This window comes from Diospyros lotus, chromosome 15, assembly GCF_014633365.1.
Source record: "Diospyros lotus cultivar Yz01 chromosome 15, ASM1463336v1, whole genome shotgun sequence".
NCBI classification, from domain to species: domain Eukaryota; kingdom Viridiplantae; phylum Streptophyta; class Magnoliopsida; order Ericales; family Ebenaceae; genus Diospyros; species Diospyros lotus.
The window spans coordinates 31358930-31376145 of NC_068352.1; the positions used below are offsets into that span (position 1 = coordinate 31358930).

Genomic DNA, 17216 nt, shown 5'->3' on the forward strand with positions numbered 1-17216 from the left:
TCTGGCCATCAAACTTCTCTATGTCATATCTAGTTGTAGCCATTGTTTGACACTATTCTGTGACCAAGAATCAAAACAGATGAAATCTTGACAAATCTTGATACTAGGGACTGGCTCTAATACCAATTTATTATACCTAGGGTCACTAGATCAGATTTCTTAGACAAGAATTATGCTACTCTCAACCGCACACACTCACAGACAGAATTAACAGAACAAGTTACAGAATCAAACTAAAATAATAAACAGAACAGAAAGTAAAGCAAATCACATGAGACAAGTGGCGCAAGAATTATCCTGGTTCAGATTGCCCCTTAGGACAACCCTACATCCAGCCTAAGAACCTCCAAGAGTAGCCTTCTTTGATTCAAAGAAAGAACGATCAGTAAAGCCGGTTACACCCCGATTACAAGCCTTCTCTCAAGATTACAAAAGCTATTCTAAAAAAACAGCCTTTCCTCTCTCAAAGCTTTCTCGAGAAACAACAGCATCATGCATTTATGATGTCTAGCCCCCTTCCCTATTTATAGAATATTAGGGGGATCATTCCTAGGCTATTACAAAACTGGTATGGCTATTACCGATTTACCCCCAACTTAATAGCTAATTACAAGTGAGGCCACTGCCTATCTCTACCCTCTAAAACCGCATAATAACCTATTCAAAAAACACTGCTACCACTGCCATCAATACTCTAGACAAACTCACAACAAGCCCACCACTTTTTTTTTTTTTTGGTGGGGGGGGGTGTCAGGGTCAAATGAAGTCTAGTACCATCACTCCCCAGAGTCTTCATTGAGGGGAAAAAGACATAAAATAAGATCGGCAAATTGTTTACTTAAACACAAAAAGCATTTTAGGAGGTGGCAGCATTCTATTTCAGGTAATAGTTCGCTGTACATAGTTTAGAATGAAGTTAAAGGCATTCTCGAGCAGGAAGATGGAAAAAAAGAATCTTTTGACCACATTGCCAATATGACTAATAGCATGTAAGAAAGTTTCAGAGTCTGACACTCCAGCTGGATAGGTGAATGCAGCTAGAGAATTCATTTCACCATTGACGAGAATTTTTTACCACAAAACAGCCAAGAAGCTACAGGATTGAAAACAAAATATGTATAGTAAAAATTAACAGGAAAATTTCACCTTCTGTAGATGTCCAGGAAGCGGATGAATAGAATTGCAGGTTACCACCACATGACTCGCACTCAATTGTATCAACATCAACATTCACCCAGCCTCTTCTGGCACAAGCCAATGAACTTGCAGCCTGATTATATATTATAAAGTTTTAAGTGCAGAACCAAGCAAGTTCAGACAAACAAGAAGCACTAGCATCAATCACATGGTAGGAGATATTTAGAACAATGATAAATTCAAAGAAACAAAAGGCATAGATCAGATAAATGAAACCACACATCTGCTTATGCTTGTTAATTGGCATGGTCGTCAAGCATCATCAAGCAACTATAGAAACAGTATCATAGAGCAACTGTAAAATTACGAGTAGAACAGATTTTCTTGCTTTCTAAATCAGAAAAGATAAGACAAGTTCAACATTAAAAGCAGTGTTGCTTTAAGGGTAGAAAAGCTACAGTTTCTCAATCTCAGGTTTTTAGTCAACTGTTTTAGTCAGTGCTGGACCATAGGTACATCAATAAAGTTGGTTTAAATAGTTTGAACCTGTAACTTAAGAATGCAAATAACCAAATGAGAAGGCATGAAGAACACATTAACTATGGGATATAAAAGTTGAATTCCTCAACAAAAAGGTAAGCATATGCTTTTTTTGGGATAGGCTCAGGGGTAAGGTATGAGGGGAAGTTACATAAAAGTAGGAATGGAAGGAGATGGGACGTAAAGTAAAGGTTACCATTCTCCCCTTGTTTGTGAGGAGAGAAGTATAAAGGGATGGTAATGTAACCTCCCTTTATTTGGATAGAAAATAAACAGAAGGAATGGAAAAAAAACAAAAATAAAATGGCAATCTACCTTTAGCAAGCAAAACAAATCCATCAAATAAATTTATAAAGCACAACAAAAAGTTATGAATTTAATTATAATACATTGTGGCTTATTGTCAAGTTGTAATAAATTTTAATAAGCAAGTAAATATACTATGCAAAAAATAAAATACCTAATAAAAGTTATGATCTTCACATTTCATGCATTCTATGAGAAACCACAAATAGATAGCATATGCATAACATTACCTGTTTAGAAAGGTTAGAATTTTATTTGAGTTATGGTTTACTTTTTATGTTACCTCTACGTCACTACACCACATATTGGTGTGTAAGAAAAAATGGGGTACGGAGGGGGGAGGGTAATAGGTACCCTCCCTTCCCCTTCCCTTCCATTGTTAATTGAGCTCCCAAACAAGGGTAAAACTCTACCCACCCTTGCTGCCATCCAATCATAGGCTAATTTTCCACCTTAAGACTGGATATCATATATCTAAGCAAAACACAAAATGCCAAAGGCTATCATATAGTCCACGACTCCATGCTTCATCCACATGATATCTGAGTTCCATCTTATATTTAAATGTTTCTAGAAGGCTTGTAATTGGTGTTAGATTCTTTCTCAATAATGAAAAATCATTTGTTCTTCCCACCAAAAAGCCAAATTAAGATGCAATGTTCCTGCCACCTCTTTTTTCAGAGTGTCATCCATTCATATGGTAAACAAAACAGACATCTACTAAATGGTATACAAACATTTTCACCTATTGGAACAAAAAATATAAGAATAAAGGATGCAAATTTAACATCTAGTAATAAGGTTCACAGTACAATTAACTATAAGAATACTGCATCAAGAAACATGTCAGGACTACATTTTGTCACAAAGTAATTGACCCAACCACATGCCACTACATCTACGACGCAAAACACCAACATATAAATGAACATTTATTCAGCAAAACATCAAACCTGTCATAGCTTATTTAAGGTGTTTCAAACCAAGAGACCTTGGAAACCCAAATGTAAGTTCCATGGCACACTATAATTGGACAGCTCCTGAGCTGGAATTGTCACTAGACAAAGTAGAAAGCAGTACCAGATGATAATATCAAATCCACATTTCTCAAAGTATAACTTAATTGGGATCGAATAAACACGACACAACAGGCCATATTTATGACTCTCCAAATCAAGTTTGCCTATCATTAAATGCTGAAATTTGGAAGGTTTGTGCAAGAATATCTACCATGACTTTAGGCTTCCAGAAAGAAGCCCAAAGTGAGTATAACTATTCAGATATAGGTAACCCTCAGTTTACTTATTTAAGTCATTTATGCAATTTCAAAAATTGACTATATGCCTGAATCTGGTTATTCATGCAAGATGTCATTGTGAAAATATCAACAATCTAACTACATGTCTCAAGCATGTCTAATAGTGAAAGCTAACTTCAGTTCAAACCTTCGGCTTTCCAAACCAATTAGCAGGTTTAAAGGTAGAAAGGCGCCTTAGTAAATCCACCCTTTCCCACGGTCTGCAAGAAGGCTGTGATGATCCAAGGGCAGAACCACCAGCACTTGTGCTCAACGAAGGCCGCAGGGTCTGTGAACCAATTCGAGATAGAGAACCTGCTTTGGAACTCTGACCAGGACCCAACCAATCTATACTTCCAGCATTCACCGGCAGGGCAGGAGATGATGCCCCAGCAGAACTGACAGCAAGCAAGGTAATTAGCTATGTTACTCCATGAGCATATATTTTCTAAACAAACTGAAAGTGAAAGTGTCCTATAAGGCCGTAATCGATACCATTTTACACAGGATACACAAGTTGAAATTGTAAACAACCCCTGTGCAAGCGATTTTTTGTATTTGAAACTTTTTTCAATTTCCCCCTCATAAGTGGGCTCTTGCATGAGTGGGGTTAAGGTTTATGATCATGGGGGTGGTGGTTATAATGAAGATAAACTGGATTGTTGCATAACTATTTTCAGGATCGTAGTCTAATGACTCCAATCCAGCCATTTACTAAAGAAGATACAGAGGGATGTGTTTATTTCATACCATGCATACAAAATATTAGTAGATTACCACACCAAAAAATGGTCTTAGGTAGAGTCTGAGGGCATGAAACAACCACTTCCCACCTTTCCTAATCCATTTGCATTGAGTGTGCAAAAACAAAGTGGACAGGAGCTTTTTAATGTGCGAACTAAGAAATAGTGGAAAAGTTTACACATTATATATACAGAATTTTTCCCAAAACAGGGCCTGCATATAGAGTTTTGATACCTCCTTACTAGCATACTGTGGTAACTGCGCAAGAAGAGGGCACTGATATTATTGGCACCACTGATCCTTCAGGAAGATACAGATATTCCAGCCAGCTATAATTTTCAATGATATGTAAGAAAGCAAGAAAAGAAAAATGAACCATATGGCTCATTCCAAGAAGAACCATTATGTCAACAGGCAAGTGGTTGTGGCCGCCCTTTCATATAATGAAGAGCTTATTGAGATTGGATGTGGCAACTAAAGAATGGAGCATCTCAAGCCAGTTCGGAATCAATCAAGTTCCTAGTCAGAAGGTTGTGGCCTTTTTAAAGGTATTCCCAAGTTCTAAAGGCATTTATAGGACTTATTTGAACAATACAAGTAAAAATCATTTCACTAAACAAGTTTTGAATGACAGCCATTTCTTTCACTCTTCTCATCCATCACATTGAAAAGAAAATTTATCCATAAAAACTCCTTGTCCTCGTCATCATATGATGCAAGAGCACATTCTTTGTTCTAATAGTGTTTTTATTCTTCTTATTTGTTTAGATTATGGCAAGTATTTATATTATTAGTTTTAATAAGCAGTCATGTGATTAGCATGTCAATAAAACTAGAAGTGTTTCTTTGCGAGCAAGGGCTAGGATCTATGACCATTGTAACCTTACTACAACTAGTGATGGAGGATATTGGCAGCAGCCTCCAAAGATACATAAGAGGGGTCCTAAAGCTGGTTCTAATGCCCAAGCATTAATTTGGGATGTTTTGGATGACACTCTCCTAGGCGCTCTGACAGACTTATTTTTTATGTTTTATTCATTAGAGTATTTTAGCCATTCTACATAATGTCTCTAATAGCATGTTCGGTATCCATATTAGCTAGTGATGGGGTAAAACAGTGATGGGATTAAAAGTCTGTATGATTGTTTGGTATAGGGATGTATAAACTTTAGTTAATTCCATTCCATGATTGTTATAGTAAATTTTAAATGAGATACAAATGAACTTTGATTACTAAATGACTATTTTGCCCATTCACCAAATCAATGATCCACCACTGAACCCATCGCCACTGCTAACATATCTTCAAAGTCAAGGTAGTGACAGGCAAAACATGCCCTTAAGGAGCTACGACATTATATTTCCTAAGTTGCTATGTGCCCAAAAAAGCACTCATCTAAATGATGCAAGTGGTGCTAAATTCTCAAAAAAAATTAATAACCACATTTAACATGAAAAAGATAATCAAATAATGTTATAAGACTTCAAAAATACTCCCAAATACAAATTCTTTTAATAATGTTGAAAGAAATAACTTTGGGATCTTGTAAAAAAATTTCCTCATCCACTTGATAAAACAAATTCAAAAGCCATTTGTTGTAATAGTAGCAACAATACTAAAAAAAATTGTAAAATGTTATAAAGCAAATAAAGAATGAATAGAAACTAAACTAATTACACAATATAATAACCATCAATAGCTCAATTATAAGCTCAAAGAAAGCAACAAAAAATAATTCTAGAGAGAAGAAACATAGAGAATGGTGTCAACCACAACACTTAGTCAATCATCCAAGGGCTCACCTACCACCTGCTCATGTGTCGCTGAAGAGCAACAACCTTGAAGATTAACCACTTGCCATCATGCACTATGGTTTCATCGGAAAGTGACTTCACTCGCCAAAAACCCATGGTGGGTGAAAGCTCTAGCCAACCTCAAGTGACTCTTCCCCAATTCGTGTTCTTGTGTAGGTCATGGTGACCTTTCCCCGTACAAAAGAAAAAAGAAGGCATTGGGAAGGCAACTTATGGTGATCTCAACAATGATCTTAATTCTTTCCATTTTGATTCTATTTTCCTCTTAGTTTTTGGCTCTTTGTTTACCACTTATGATTTTTAGGGGCCAATTTGTTTTTATCTTCTTTGTACGCCTAGGTGAGCATTTGACAAGGCTAAAGGTAGACAAGGTGCTTCCATGGAGCCTTGAGTAGCCCAAGCACCTAGGCAAGCGAGGTGCTCGCCTTACCGAAGTCACCACTCTCCATGGTGGGCAACCATCCACCATGGGAGAGGGCAAATGAGAGTCACCAATGACCAAATGAGAGATGAGACAGAGAAGAAATGGTTGCGAGAAAGAAAATGGGGGGAGCTTTTATATCAAGGGCAAAATGGTCCATAGTGGTAAGGAAATGAATCTACCCCCCAAGGTGGGATTAATTTATGCCATGGGGAGAGGTGGGATTATTTAAGGGTAAATTGCACCTAGACCCCTATGGTTTAAAAATGCTCATGAAGATTCTTGTGGTTTGAATTTTTTGCTTGGACACCCTTATGTTACAACAACATCAATTAATTCTTAATTAAGCTAAATTAAACTAATTAACTTAAATCTAACTAAAATAAAAATGATAAAAAGGAATGTCAACTAGCAAACTTCTAGTTGCTAATACTATTGTCAGCTGAAGCTGACCCATCAACTTTGGTTGCAAATGGCAACAACGATGGATGGGTTCCACAAAGAGAGAGAGAGAAAGAAAGAGGAAGAGGAGGAAGAAGAAGAAGGGTTATGTCCAAATGAAAACCTTCCTCAACAATGGTTCCAGCTATTGGAATCGTCACCAAACAAAGTCGATCATTCCATATCTAGACTGCATCTTTGTCTTCCCATCAATGGCAGCATCTTTGTCTTCGCCAACCATCAACTGCATCATCGTAGTCATCTTCCCTACCCCCCCCCCCCTCCTTTCTCTCTTGGGATTCTAGAGGCCTAGAACCATCAACAGCGAAAAGGTTCCAGCTCTAGAATGCATCTATCATTGCCATAAACAACCAAAGCCGATGGGTTCAATTCCAATCTAGAAGTGTCATCAGTCGATGAACCCCAACTAGAACTTTGTTGGCATTCCTTTTAAGGGGTTGTCACAGCCCTAGGTTTTCCTAGGGTTTAGAATGGGATTTTGAAGGAAATTGAGGAAGAAAGAACAAAACAAAAGAAGGAGAAATTGAGAAGAAAGGGGGAGGGTTCAAATGAAATGCAAAGGGAGATAAGAATTGTATTCATTCAATCATTCGGTACCTATTCTCTATTCAACAACCTATTTATAGGTTGTTTACATGCATGCAGTTATTACCAAACTAACAACCTGTACACACTGCACAGCCTAAGGTACAACTAAGGGAAAATACAAACAAGAAACTATTACAACTAATGCCCTTGGGGGTCATGACAATTCCCCCTTTCTTGAGAGGTTTCTTGTCCCCAAGAAACTTATTACAACTGTGCCTTCTTCATCACTCAATTCCCGCCAATTCTTCTCCTTCACATTCATTCTCTACTCCTTCCATTTTCAATAACTGTCCTTGGCATTGGTGACAAGGCTGAATTTATCTCCACATTTATAACATAATCCTGTTACAACCCGAGGGTATCATTGAATTTTTTTGTAATAAAAGTAGCCACATGGCCACTTGCATGCAAGTAGTTGTAGACGCGTATCACAGTGATGATCATATTCCGTGAGAAGGGCCTATATAAGGCCATGTATTGGAGGATGGGAGTTATTCGAGTTTGAATGATAATCTCTCTCTCTCTCTCTCGCGCGCGCGCGTGCGCGCACAAGACTTCTAATTCACGATAACTTCAAGTCTCTCCCCGGAGACTTGACAATTGGTATCAAAGTCGATTATCCTCGACTGCGATTCTGAGCGCAGGAGTTAGAACATTCAATTGGATTGAAGCGATCAGAGATAAGGATGGTGAAAAAACCTAGATTGAAACAACTAGAGAATCACATAGAAGCGATGGAGTACAGGATGACTCAAACGCAAGAAGCAGTAACACAAAGTAGGGAAGAGATTAGGGCGATTTGCGATGAATTAAGGGAGGATATGGCATCATCCCAAGTAGGAGTCCAAAGGGAATTGGTGAGGCAAAGGGAAACGTTAGATCAATTCGGGCAACGGATAGGCAATGCAGTTAGCATGCTGTCCACTCTCCCTCAATTCCAATTGCCCCTGGAATTTCCTCCCTGGTCAATCCCGAAGATGGTATGGCAAGAGCAGGAATTCTTCCTCGACCCCAAGGAGTGGTGGAAATGGGGAATTCATCATAGGAGGACACTACAGGACAGGTAAGGGAATTCAATTCTCCTCGATCTCATCAAGGCTCTATATCGAGATTGGAGATCCCTTTATTCGAAGGATCCAAGCCTAGGTGCTGGATTCGGAGGTGCGAGATGTTCTTTCAATTCTACCAAATCACTGAGAATCAGCTGAGTAACCTTGCCACAGCCTATCTAAATGATACGGCGATTAACCTTGCCACAGCCTATCAAAATGATACGGCTGATGCTTGGTTTCAAGGGTGGTATAGATTAAGGGGAATGGATGCTAGATGGATCAATTTTGCAGAGGAACGGTGTATATGCTTCAGGGAACGAAATATGGCAGATGTGATTGAGGAGTTTAATAAACTCAAATAGGAAGAGTTGGTGACCAAATACTACTACTTTGTATCCAACTTCATTAGCAGCCTTAAGAATGAGTTGAGGTCCATGGTAAAAATAATGATGCCGATGACGGTTAGGCAGGCGACAGAGACGGCTAGGTTGCAAGAATTAACACTAGAGGCGATATTCAAAAGGAATAGGGTGGTTACTAGGCCAATGTCAGTTCCCAATTACCCTGTAGGAGGGAATAGCAAGGCAATAGTATTGGGAAAGCCATATGGGGGTCATAAAGTTAACCCTCTACCTCCCCAATCTATAACTATGGAGCAGAGGCGACTTATGGGGTTGTGTTTCAAATGTGGAGAGAAGTATCATGCAGAGCATCAATGCAAGAGGTATTTCCTGAACATGGAAAGGGAGGAGGTGCATAAGGCCGACGGATTGGAAGAGGAGGAGGTTGTGCAAGAGGCAGCTGACCAGTTATGGATGAAGAAACAGAGCATGAGGGAGGAGAAATTTCATTCCATGCTTTGAAAGGGGGGCCTACTAGTCAAATCATAAAGGTGCAAGGGCAGGTGGGACAAAAGAAGCTGTTGGTATTGATCAATAGTGGTAGCACCCATAACTTCTTGAATAAAGCTACCGCCAATGTTCTAAAAGACGCTAAGCGCTAGTCAGGCGGCAAGCTGCCGCCTAGCGCTTAGGCCGCCTAGGCGGGGCCTAGGCACGTCCTAGAAAATTTAATATTTTTTATTTTTTTTCTTAATATGTTCTTTCTTTCCCCCACCCCACCCCCTTAAATTTTAGTGTGTTCTTACTCCCCCAGCCCCCCCCCCCCAAAAAAAAAAAAAAAATCACAGCGCTCTCTCTCCCTCTCAAACCTGCCTCCTCCGAGCACATCGCTGCCCCCGCCATTGCCAATCGAACCGTCTGACTCCTCCAAGCACATCACTGCCCCCCTGCCATTGCCAATAGGACCATTTGCCTCCTTCGATCACATCGTTGCCCCCCGCCAATGCCAATCAGACCATCGTTGTGTTACCATAGGTAAGTCCGAAGGCTGTTCCAGTCCCTGTCCAGCGGTGACGACGGCGACAATGGAGTCGGGCGACCCATGCCGATGCGGCAGCGGCGGCTGCAACGATCATCACTGATGGAGTCGGGTGAGAGGTCTCGAGCCCAAACCATGTCTGGGCAGCCAAGGCGACGCCTCGTCGCCTTGGCCGCATCGGCCGCCTAGGAGGCGCCGGAGCCAAATTAATTGGGTCAGCGCCTAAGGGGCCGATTTGGAGGAACTCACAGCAGCCAAGGGCCACCTAGCGCCTCTCCGCCGCCTAGGCGGCCACCTTTTAGAACATTGGCTACTGCCATGGAATTAAAGTGCAGATTAATGGCTACAACTCCCCCTCTCAGTGACAATGACTAATGGGAGTAGATGTACAGCCACAACAAGTGTGGGGGTTTCTGTTGGGAGATGCAAAGACATGCATTCGAAGCTGACTTCAAGGTCTTAGAATTGGGTGGTTGCGATATAGTATTGGGTGTAGACTAGATGAAGACTATCAACCCTCTCACTTTTGACTTCAACAAATTGGAAGTCACGCTAGAATGGGGAAATTCCAAGCTCATTCTTAAAGGAAATACTAGAGCAAGGAGAATGCAAGTGGATAAAGTGGGAGTACCAGCTGCTCCATTAACATAATAAAGACATTCCTTTCCCTCAGCATTGCCAATCATCTTCCCCGAAGTTAGGTCCTGAAAAACACAATGAGTTGGAAAAAATGTCACTTTACAGTTCATGTCCTTTGTTATCTTGCTGATTGACAATAGATTACACTTCAATTTAGGCACATTTAAAATAGACTTCAAATGTAAGCCATCTATATATATTGATCCTTCTCCTTTAGCATAGGATACAATACCATCTACCATAGTTACAGTTATAGTCTTATCACACCTTTTATAGGTTGATAATCCATGCAATGAACTTGTCATATGATCTAACGCTCATGTATCCACAATCCAATCATTTGTAGACAATATTTTAGAGAAGTAACACTGATAAAAAATACCTTTTTTGGCAAGTGATACGGTTGGTTTTGGGGATTCACCCGAATCAGATGGCTTAGTGACCTTTGTCTGGTTCAATACCAGCTGAAGGAGTTCCAATTGATCCGTTGTTAGGGTAAGATTAGTCATTTTACCCTCTTGAGCCTCTAATGCATAGGCTGCCTGAGTCATCTTCTTTTGATTTTTGCCCTTCCAGTTTGTTGGTTTCCCATGAATTTTCCAACAAGTGTCTCTAGTATGAGAAAGCTTATGACAGTGATCACAACACTGTTTCTCTTTGTGATTCTCCATGTATTGGTACTATTTTTAGTTTAGAAGTAGCCAGGGTTGAATTCTAAGTGTTATTTTCATGTATAGAAAATGAGTACAGCATTACCTTCTTTCAGCTTTCTTCCATTCTTACTTCTGCAAATGCTTCCCGGATTGATGGGAATGGTTTAGTTCCCAATAATCTTCCTTTAACTTCGTCCAGGTTAGAATTAAGGCCATGAAAAAAATCAAACACCCGTTCTTTCTCCACTATTTTAGTGTATTTAACTCCACCTTCAATACACTCCCGACTAATGTCATAAAATAAATCTATTTCATGCCATAATTCAATCAACATGTTATAGTAATCAGTGTCTAAATGATTACCTTGTCGAGTGGTCTAAATGGCTAACCGAATTTCAAAACAGTAAGTCGTGTTCTCCATATCTAAGTAGAAATCTTGCACGGCCTCCGATACTTCCTTGGCTATCTTATAGAACAGATAGATTCTGACTATCTTTGGCTCCATGGAATTAGTAAGTCAGGCCATAACAATCAAATTTTTGACATCCCAGACTTCATAATTAGCAACTTCATGATCCAGCATAGAAGTACCACTAGTTAAGTATCCCACTTTTCCCTTCCCTTTAACAACCAACAAAACTGATGAGATCATTTTCGAAAATTAGTCCCATTCAATTTATGTTGTGTAACTTGAAGGGTATGGTTGTCGAGAGAAATAGGAACAACTGGAGTTTGGCGAAGAAAAAGATAAGGTATGCAGTCACTAGATCGGTGGCCCTGATACCATGAACAAATAAGAAACCGAAGTAGGAAGATTCGAAGTGAAACTGGAGGTGAACAAAATGAATTATTTCACACTTGTATTTGATCTCCTACGAGGTATATATACATGAGCAAACCTTAGTTTGCTCCTTGAATATAGGAATTCAAAATACAAACTTAAAATATAGTACGACAATAGATATGATAGGATTCAAACTTGAAAGAGAGTTTTCTCCTATCTTTATGGAACTACTTTATCTATAACTTCGTATCTTTTCTTTATCTCCTCAGCTGGCTTTAATTTCAAACTTTTTCCTTATCATCTTCTCTCTTTTATCATATTCCAATCTGTTCTTATCATTATTCGGCTGGAATTCTTCCACATATTCTCCAAAAATATCTAAACCCTAGCCTTTTAAACAATTTTTCCTAGACTTATAAGATAAACCTCCAATTGGTAGGCATTCTCATAATACCAGATCTTTTCCATGAAATAGTCTTTTAAGACATTGCATAGGTAAACTTATTATCCTAATTCAATGTTTGAGGTTCTCTTTAACCCTAAATATCATATTATCTGTGCAGGTTTGGTCAACAAGGCATCCATTTTATTTCATGAAACAGATTCGATGCTTTTGCGACGCAGAAGTGTTGCCTTAACTCCTAGGCAAACTTTGGAACAAGGGAACCCCTTCTTTTTCATGATATTGATTGATGATTTTAGGAAAATAGAATTGTCGCCTTCACTTCTAGTCAATTTTTTTAGGAGCTAAAGGACACGATCTAAAGTTGATTAAAATCCAGCGCATGACAGCAATGCAAGAGATCATACACATAGGATGATAGGAAAGCTTAGAATAAGGAAGTTAAGAGATCAAGCTCTCTAAGTTTTATTCGTGTTCAGGATTCGTATGACCGACAGTTTTGGCAAGGGCACTGAAAAAAGAAAGTGATTTTTTATAAGTAAAATGTACCAACGATAAGGTACCAAAAGGGCATGAACCTTATGCAAACAACAAGAAACGAAAAAAAATCTTTTTTGTCATTGAAGCAGGAGGAGAGAGATTAACTTGATCGACAAATGGGTAAAGTTTACAACTTTCAGCTTCCTTTACTTAATATCCACGAAAATGTTGCAAAAAGTATATATGCTTGCCATATTCCTACTTCCTTTCGACGACAGACATCTTTTTCATTTGCCCTCCTTTATTCTTCCTCGCACTATTCACAAACCCGGATGAAAGCCTGGGTTATAAGCACGTTGCCCGCTAAATAAGTAGCTAAAATTGAAAAATAAAGTCCAAATCTTAAGAGTTGAAAGGGGGCCGTTGAGTAAGATCCTCCGTCTCCAACAACCACACCATTGACCAATCATTCCAGCTCTCTTACTCCGCCAAACCCTATTTCCAAAATGCAAAGAGCGCCCAAATACCGTTCCTCAATCTTCCCTTCCGTTCGCCAGGTGAAAAAGAAAAACCAATTACCAAACACAAATCCGCCCATCCAGATTCCCTTTCCGGACACCCAAACCTCAACCCCTTCGCAGTTCTTCTCCCCCTCTGATTCAGACACAGGGATCACATGCACGCATTCGCCAGTCACGAAACCCTAAACCGCAACAGATCACGCAATCTCCTCGCGTGATCACCCAGAGCCCCAACAAAAGACCATCGAGTTCGAGACGAATTGTCCGTACCCATTCATACGGACACATATACAAACCAGAGTAAACGATTAGAATGTGCCCTAGAAAGGCGAGGCGAAGAGGGTTTACCTGGCGGCGGGGGTTGGGGTTGGAGGCGGCGAAGATGATTTGGGAGCCAATTGAGCGTCCCCCGTCGAGCTAATTGCTTCTTCCTTCATGCTCCGCTTCTCCTCGAGTTCTTGGAATCGCCTTCGAGTTCGAGCTCTCTCTTCTGTGACTTCGGATTTCTTCGAGTGAAGCAATTAACAACGTAGCAATTTCCTTTGTTTTTTCTTTCTTTTGCACAAATCCGCCTCGCGTTCTACGAATCCGAGTATGCCTCTTGAGTCACGTGCCTTGCGCGTGACAATCAGCGTGAAGTTCTTTGGCCTTATCTCGCGATGACGTCGTCGTCGCTCCCTCCTCTGAAATGTAATTTCAACGTCTTAAAGTGTTCAAATAATTTTTTTTTTCTCAAAGGTAGAAATGAAACGATGGGTTGCTGAGGCCTCATTTGTGCATGACATGTTAATTTTTTCAATAATAACTATTATTTAAATTATATATTTTTTAGCAAAGAAGGGTTAATATTTTTATTTTAGTTTTGTAATTTCATAGTATCTCAATTATATGGCCAACAAATTTATTAGGGATAATAACAAGGAAAGTAAAAATTTGATTTATTCGAACCGAATTTTAAAATGATATTGTTTTGATGTATTATTTTGTTAATTCAGTATGATTTTTTTTCTTACATTGATTTAATTTACTTAATTTTTTTCAAAAGTTTGGTTTTTAGTTTTTGATTCGATTTTTTGGTTAGAAGAATCAAACTGGTATAACTTTAAAACGATATTATTTTAATATTTATAAAATAACGTTATTTTCTTTGATTTTGTATGTTTTTTTTTATCGATTTTCTTCAATTTTTTTGAGTTTTTTCGATTTATATAATTTGAGTTTAATTTTTTCAATTATCGGTTAGTTCGATTTTTTTGATTAATCAGTCGGTTCAATTTAACCGGTTAATAAAATTTAATCGATTTAGTAATTAAATTGATCTTTTATACGATACTACAATATAATATCTTTAGTACAAATTTTACCTTGAATGTGATAATACGTTAACAATTTATTTATAGAATTGATAAATGATGCCTTAAATGGGTATTTAAGTGTTTGAAATCTCTCGACAACTTATAAGAGGATCCAATTTATCTTTTTAATTATAAAAAAATTGAAAATAGAATAATATTTTATATACAAATATATTGTGTCAGATCAAATGAAATCAATGTTATGTACGTAAATGCTATCACTTTTTATAAAAATAAATAATAATCCTCAAATTTGAACTTCCTGCAAGCTTTGATTAAGATTGTATTCAATCCTTGCCCTTTTGCTTTTAGTTTTCATTATTTGTTTTTACTATTTAGACCACCAAATTTTAACATTTAGCAGCTGATTTTTAATATTTAATATTTATTAGACTAATTAAAAAGCAACTCATTATTTAATTTGTGATCCGAGTGAGTTCTTCGATCAATATCATAGAATTGTGGACTCTTGATATAGAAAAAAGTTTGGAAAATTCAGTGAATTTCCAAACCTATATGTTAACACTTGAGTCTAAAGTCAAAATAATATTTAGGAAAGTGAGTAAATTGATGATTCAAGCAATTAATCCACTTGCAGTTTTCCTTTGAAATTTGTATGTAGATTTTTGTTGTTGGGAATAAGTAAATATATGATAATAGTTTAAATCTATTTTTCACATTTTTTTATTTTTTATTGTGCTGCTCGGGATATACCTTATCTAAAAGTTATAAATGTTTTAGAATTTTTAATGCAATTCTTACTTTTAAAAAATTTAACACTTATTACAACGGTTAAAATACGAGACCTAAACTATCCCACGAGCAGTGATGGATCCACTGTGGGGGCACAGTGCCTCGATCAATTTTTTTAAAATTTTATTATATTTATTTTGACTTTATATTTTTATCTCCAACTAATCTTTTGGTTTAAAATTTTTAAAGACTTAAGTTATTATGGTAATTTTACTTATAATTCTAATTCATCTTAAATATTATCTCTTCCTCTTTTTATTTTCTCTCTTTCTCTGTTTCTATTTTGCTTCGATTTACATTATATTTTCTTTTTGTCTCTCAAATTTCTTTGATATTTTTTTTTTATCTCTCAAATTTTGTTAACAAGTTAGGAAGTATTGAATATAGGTTTTCAATTTTCTTAGTTTCAATGAATATGAAGACTCAGTGAGAATAATTATGATTTTGTAAATATCTAAATATAAGTATAATATTTTTTGCTTTTGAGACTAAATAATTTTTTTGGAAAAAGTGTATTGAAGTTTATATAGAAACACTATAATGATATTTGATACGATATTTTGATGTTATATTATAATATTTTTTTATCAATTTTGATAATTATTGTATAACTTTAAGTTTTGCATTTTTTGTCATTGTTGTTTGCCCCCACTACTTAAATATCCTGGTTTCATCTCTACACGTGAGTGAGTTTAGAAACTTATAGAGTTTCACGATCATTATCCCTTTTGATACTCTCATGTAGTTTTAAGAAAATAATTGAATGAGTTGTCTGCAATATTAGGGGTTGAAAATTAAACAAATATAAAATTAAAAATCATACAAACGAGTCGAAATCAAGTTATTATTTTTTGAATATAAAAACGAAACCTAATCACAAAAAAAAAAAAGGATTGTAATTTAGTTTTTTAAAACAAATTTTATATATAAATAACATTTAACCAACTTTATTTTTTAAGGCATATTTCAAATATGAATAATATGAAGAAAATATTATGCTTTTTTAAATTACTTATGATGCATCTAAGAAAGTGAGTCCAATTTCAATATAGTCCCCAAAAAATAAGTTATAAGAGAAAAGGTTGGGAGATCTTACCGACACAGGAGTTATTGAGAGACTTTTTTAGTGGTCTTTCCCCAGTACCTTCTAAAGTTTCTCTCAAAATCTATAGATATAGTCTCTAAGAGAATTTTTGAATTATGAGCGATCAATAATGCATCGACTCACCTCTGAAGTCTCTGCTTGAAAATTCATAATTGAGAATCTCGAAAATAGGAATTGATCTATCCGATTTAGGTACACAAGAACTTATAGACAAGTTGTCTAAATAGTTATTTGTTTTTCGACTCAAACGAACATAGGTATCTAAAGATTCGCATGAGAAATACCCCACGCCATTGACTCCAGTTTGTTTTACAAGTATTTTAAAGATTAGATACTCAAGATGAATACTTTTATGCAGTTACAAATTTGTTGTTCTATTTTAGCAACAATAAACTCAAGATGAATACTTTTATGCATCTACAAATTTGTTGTTCTATTTAGCAACAAGAACTTATAAATTGATATATTTATTTTTTATCAAATATTTTTTAATTTTTATTATTTAATTCAAACATCACTTAATTTTTAAATTTTACTAAATCAGTACTTAAACCTTTTTAAATTATCTATATCACCATTGGATTAGTTACAATATCTCCATAACTTTAGTCTTTTGAGGGAATGTGGTGGCTAATTTTAAAAATTCAAATACCAATTAAGTGAATTTTAAAGTTTAGGGCATATATTGGGTGATTATGTGGGAATTTCAAATTAAAGTACCCATAAATTTTGATTTATACGTCATATTTGTGATTACGTGGAGTTATTTTGAAACTGAGTT

At 36.9% G+C, this 17216-nt stretch overlaps 1 protein-coding gene across 3 annotated transcripts in view; it reads right to left on the reverse strand.

Moving 5' to 3' along the window:
* LOC127792191 (uncharacterized) overlaps window positions 1-13785 on the reverse strand; it is a 39862-nt gene extending 26077 nt beyond the window's left edge. Inside the window, exons 1-3 of one of the 3 annotated variants that reach the window (XR_008021095.1) lie at window positions 5835-6245; window positions 3429-3678; window positions 1147-1270 (exon numbers count right to left, since the gene is read on the reverse strand). Coding sequence is in view for 2 of the 3 variants with exons in the window: in XM_052322597.1 (XP_052178557.1) it covers window positions 1147-1270; window positions 3429-3678; window positions 5835-5935 (475 nt within the window). In the remaining variant the exon portion in view is untranslated. Of the gene's footprint in view, window positions 1-1146; window positions 1271-3428; window positions 3679-5834; window positions 6246-13570 lie in introns of those variants that run through there. The other 2 variants (XM_052322598.1, XM_052322597.1) reach the window with 2 other exon arrangements.
* Between the last annotated feature and the right edge of the window lie 3431 nt (window positions 13786-17216).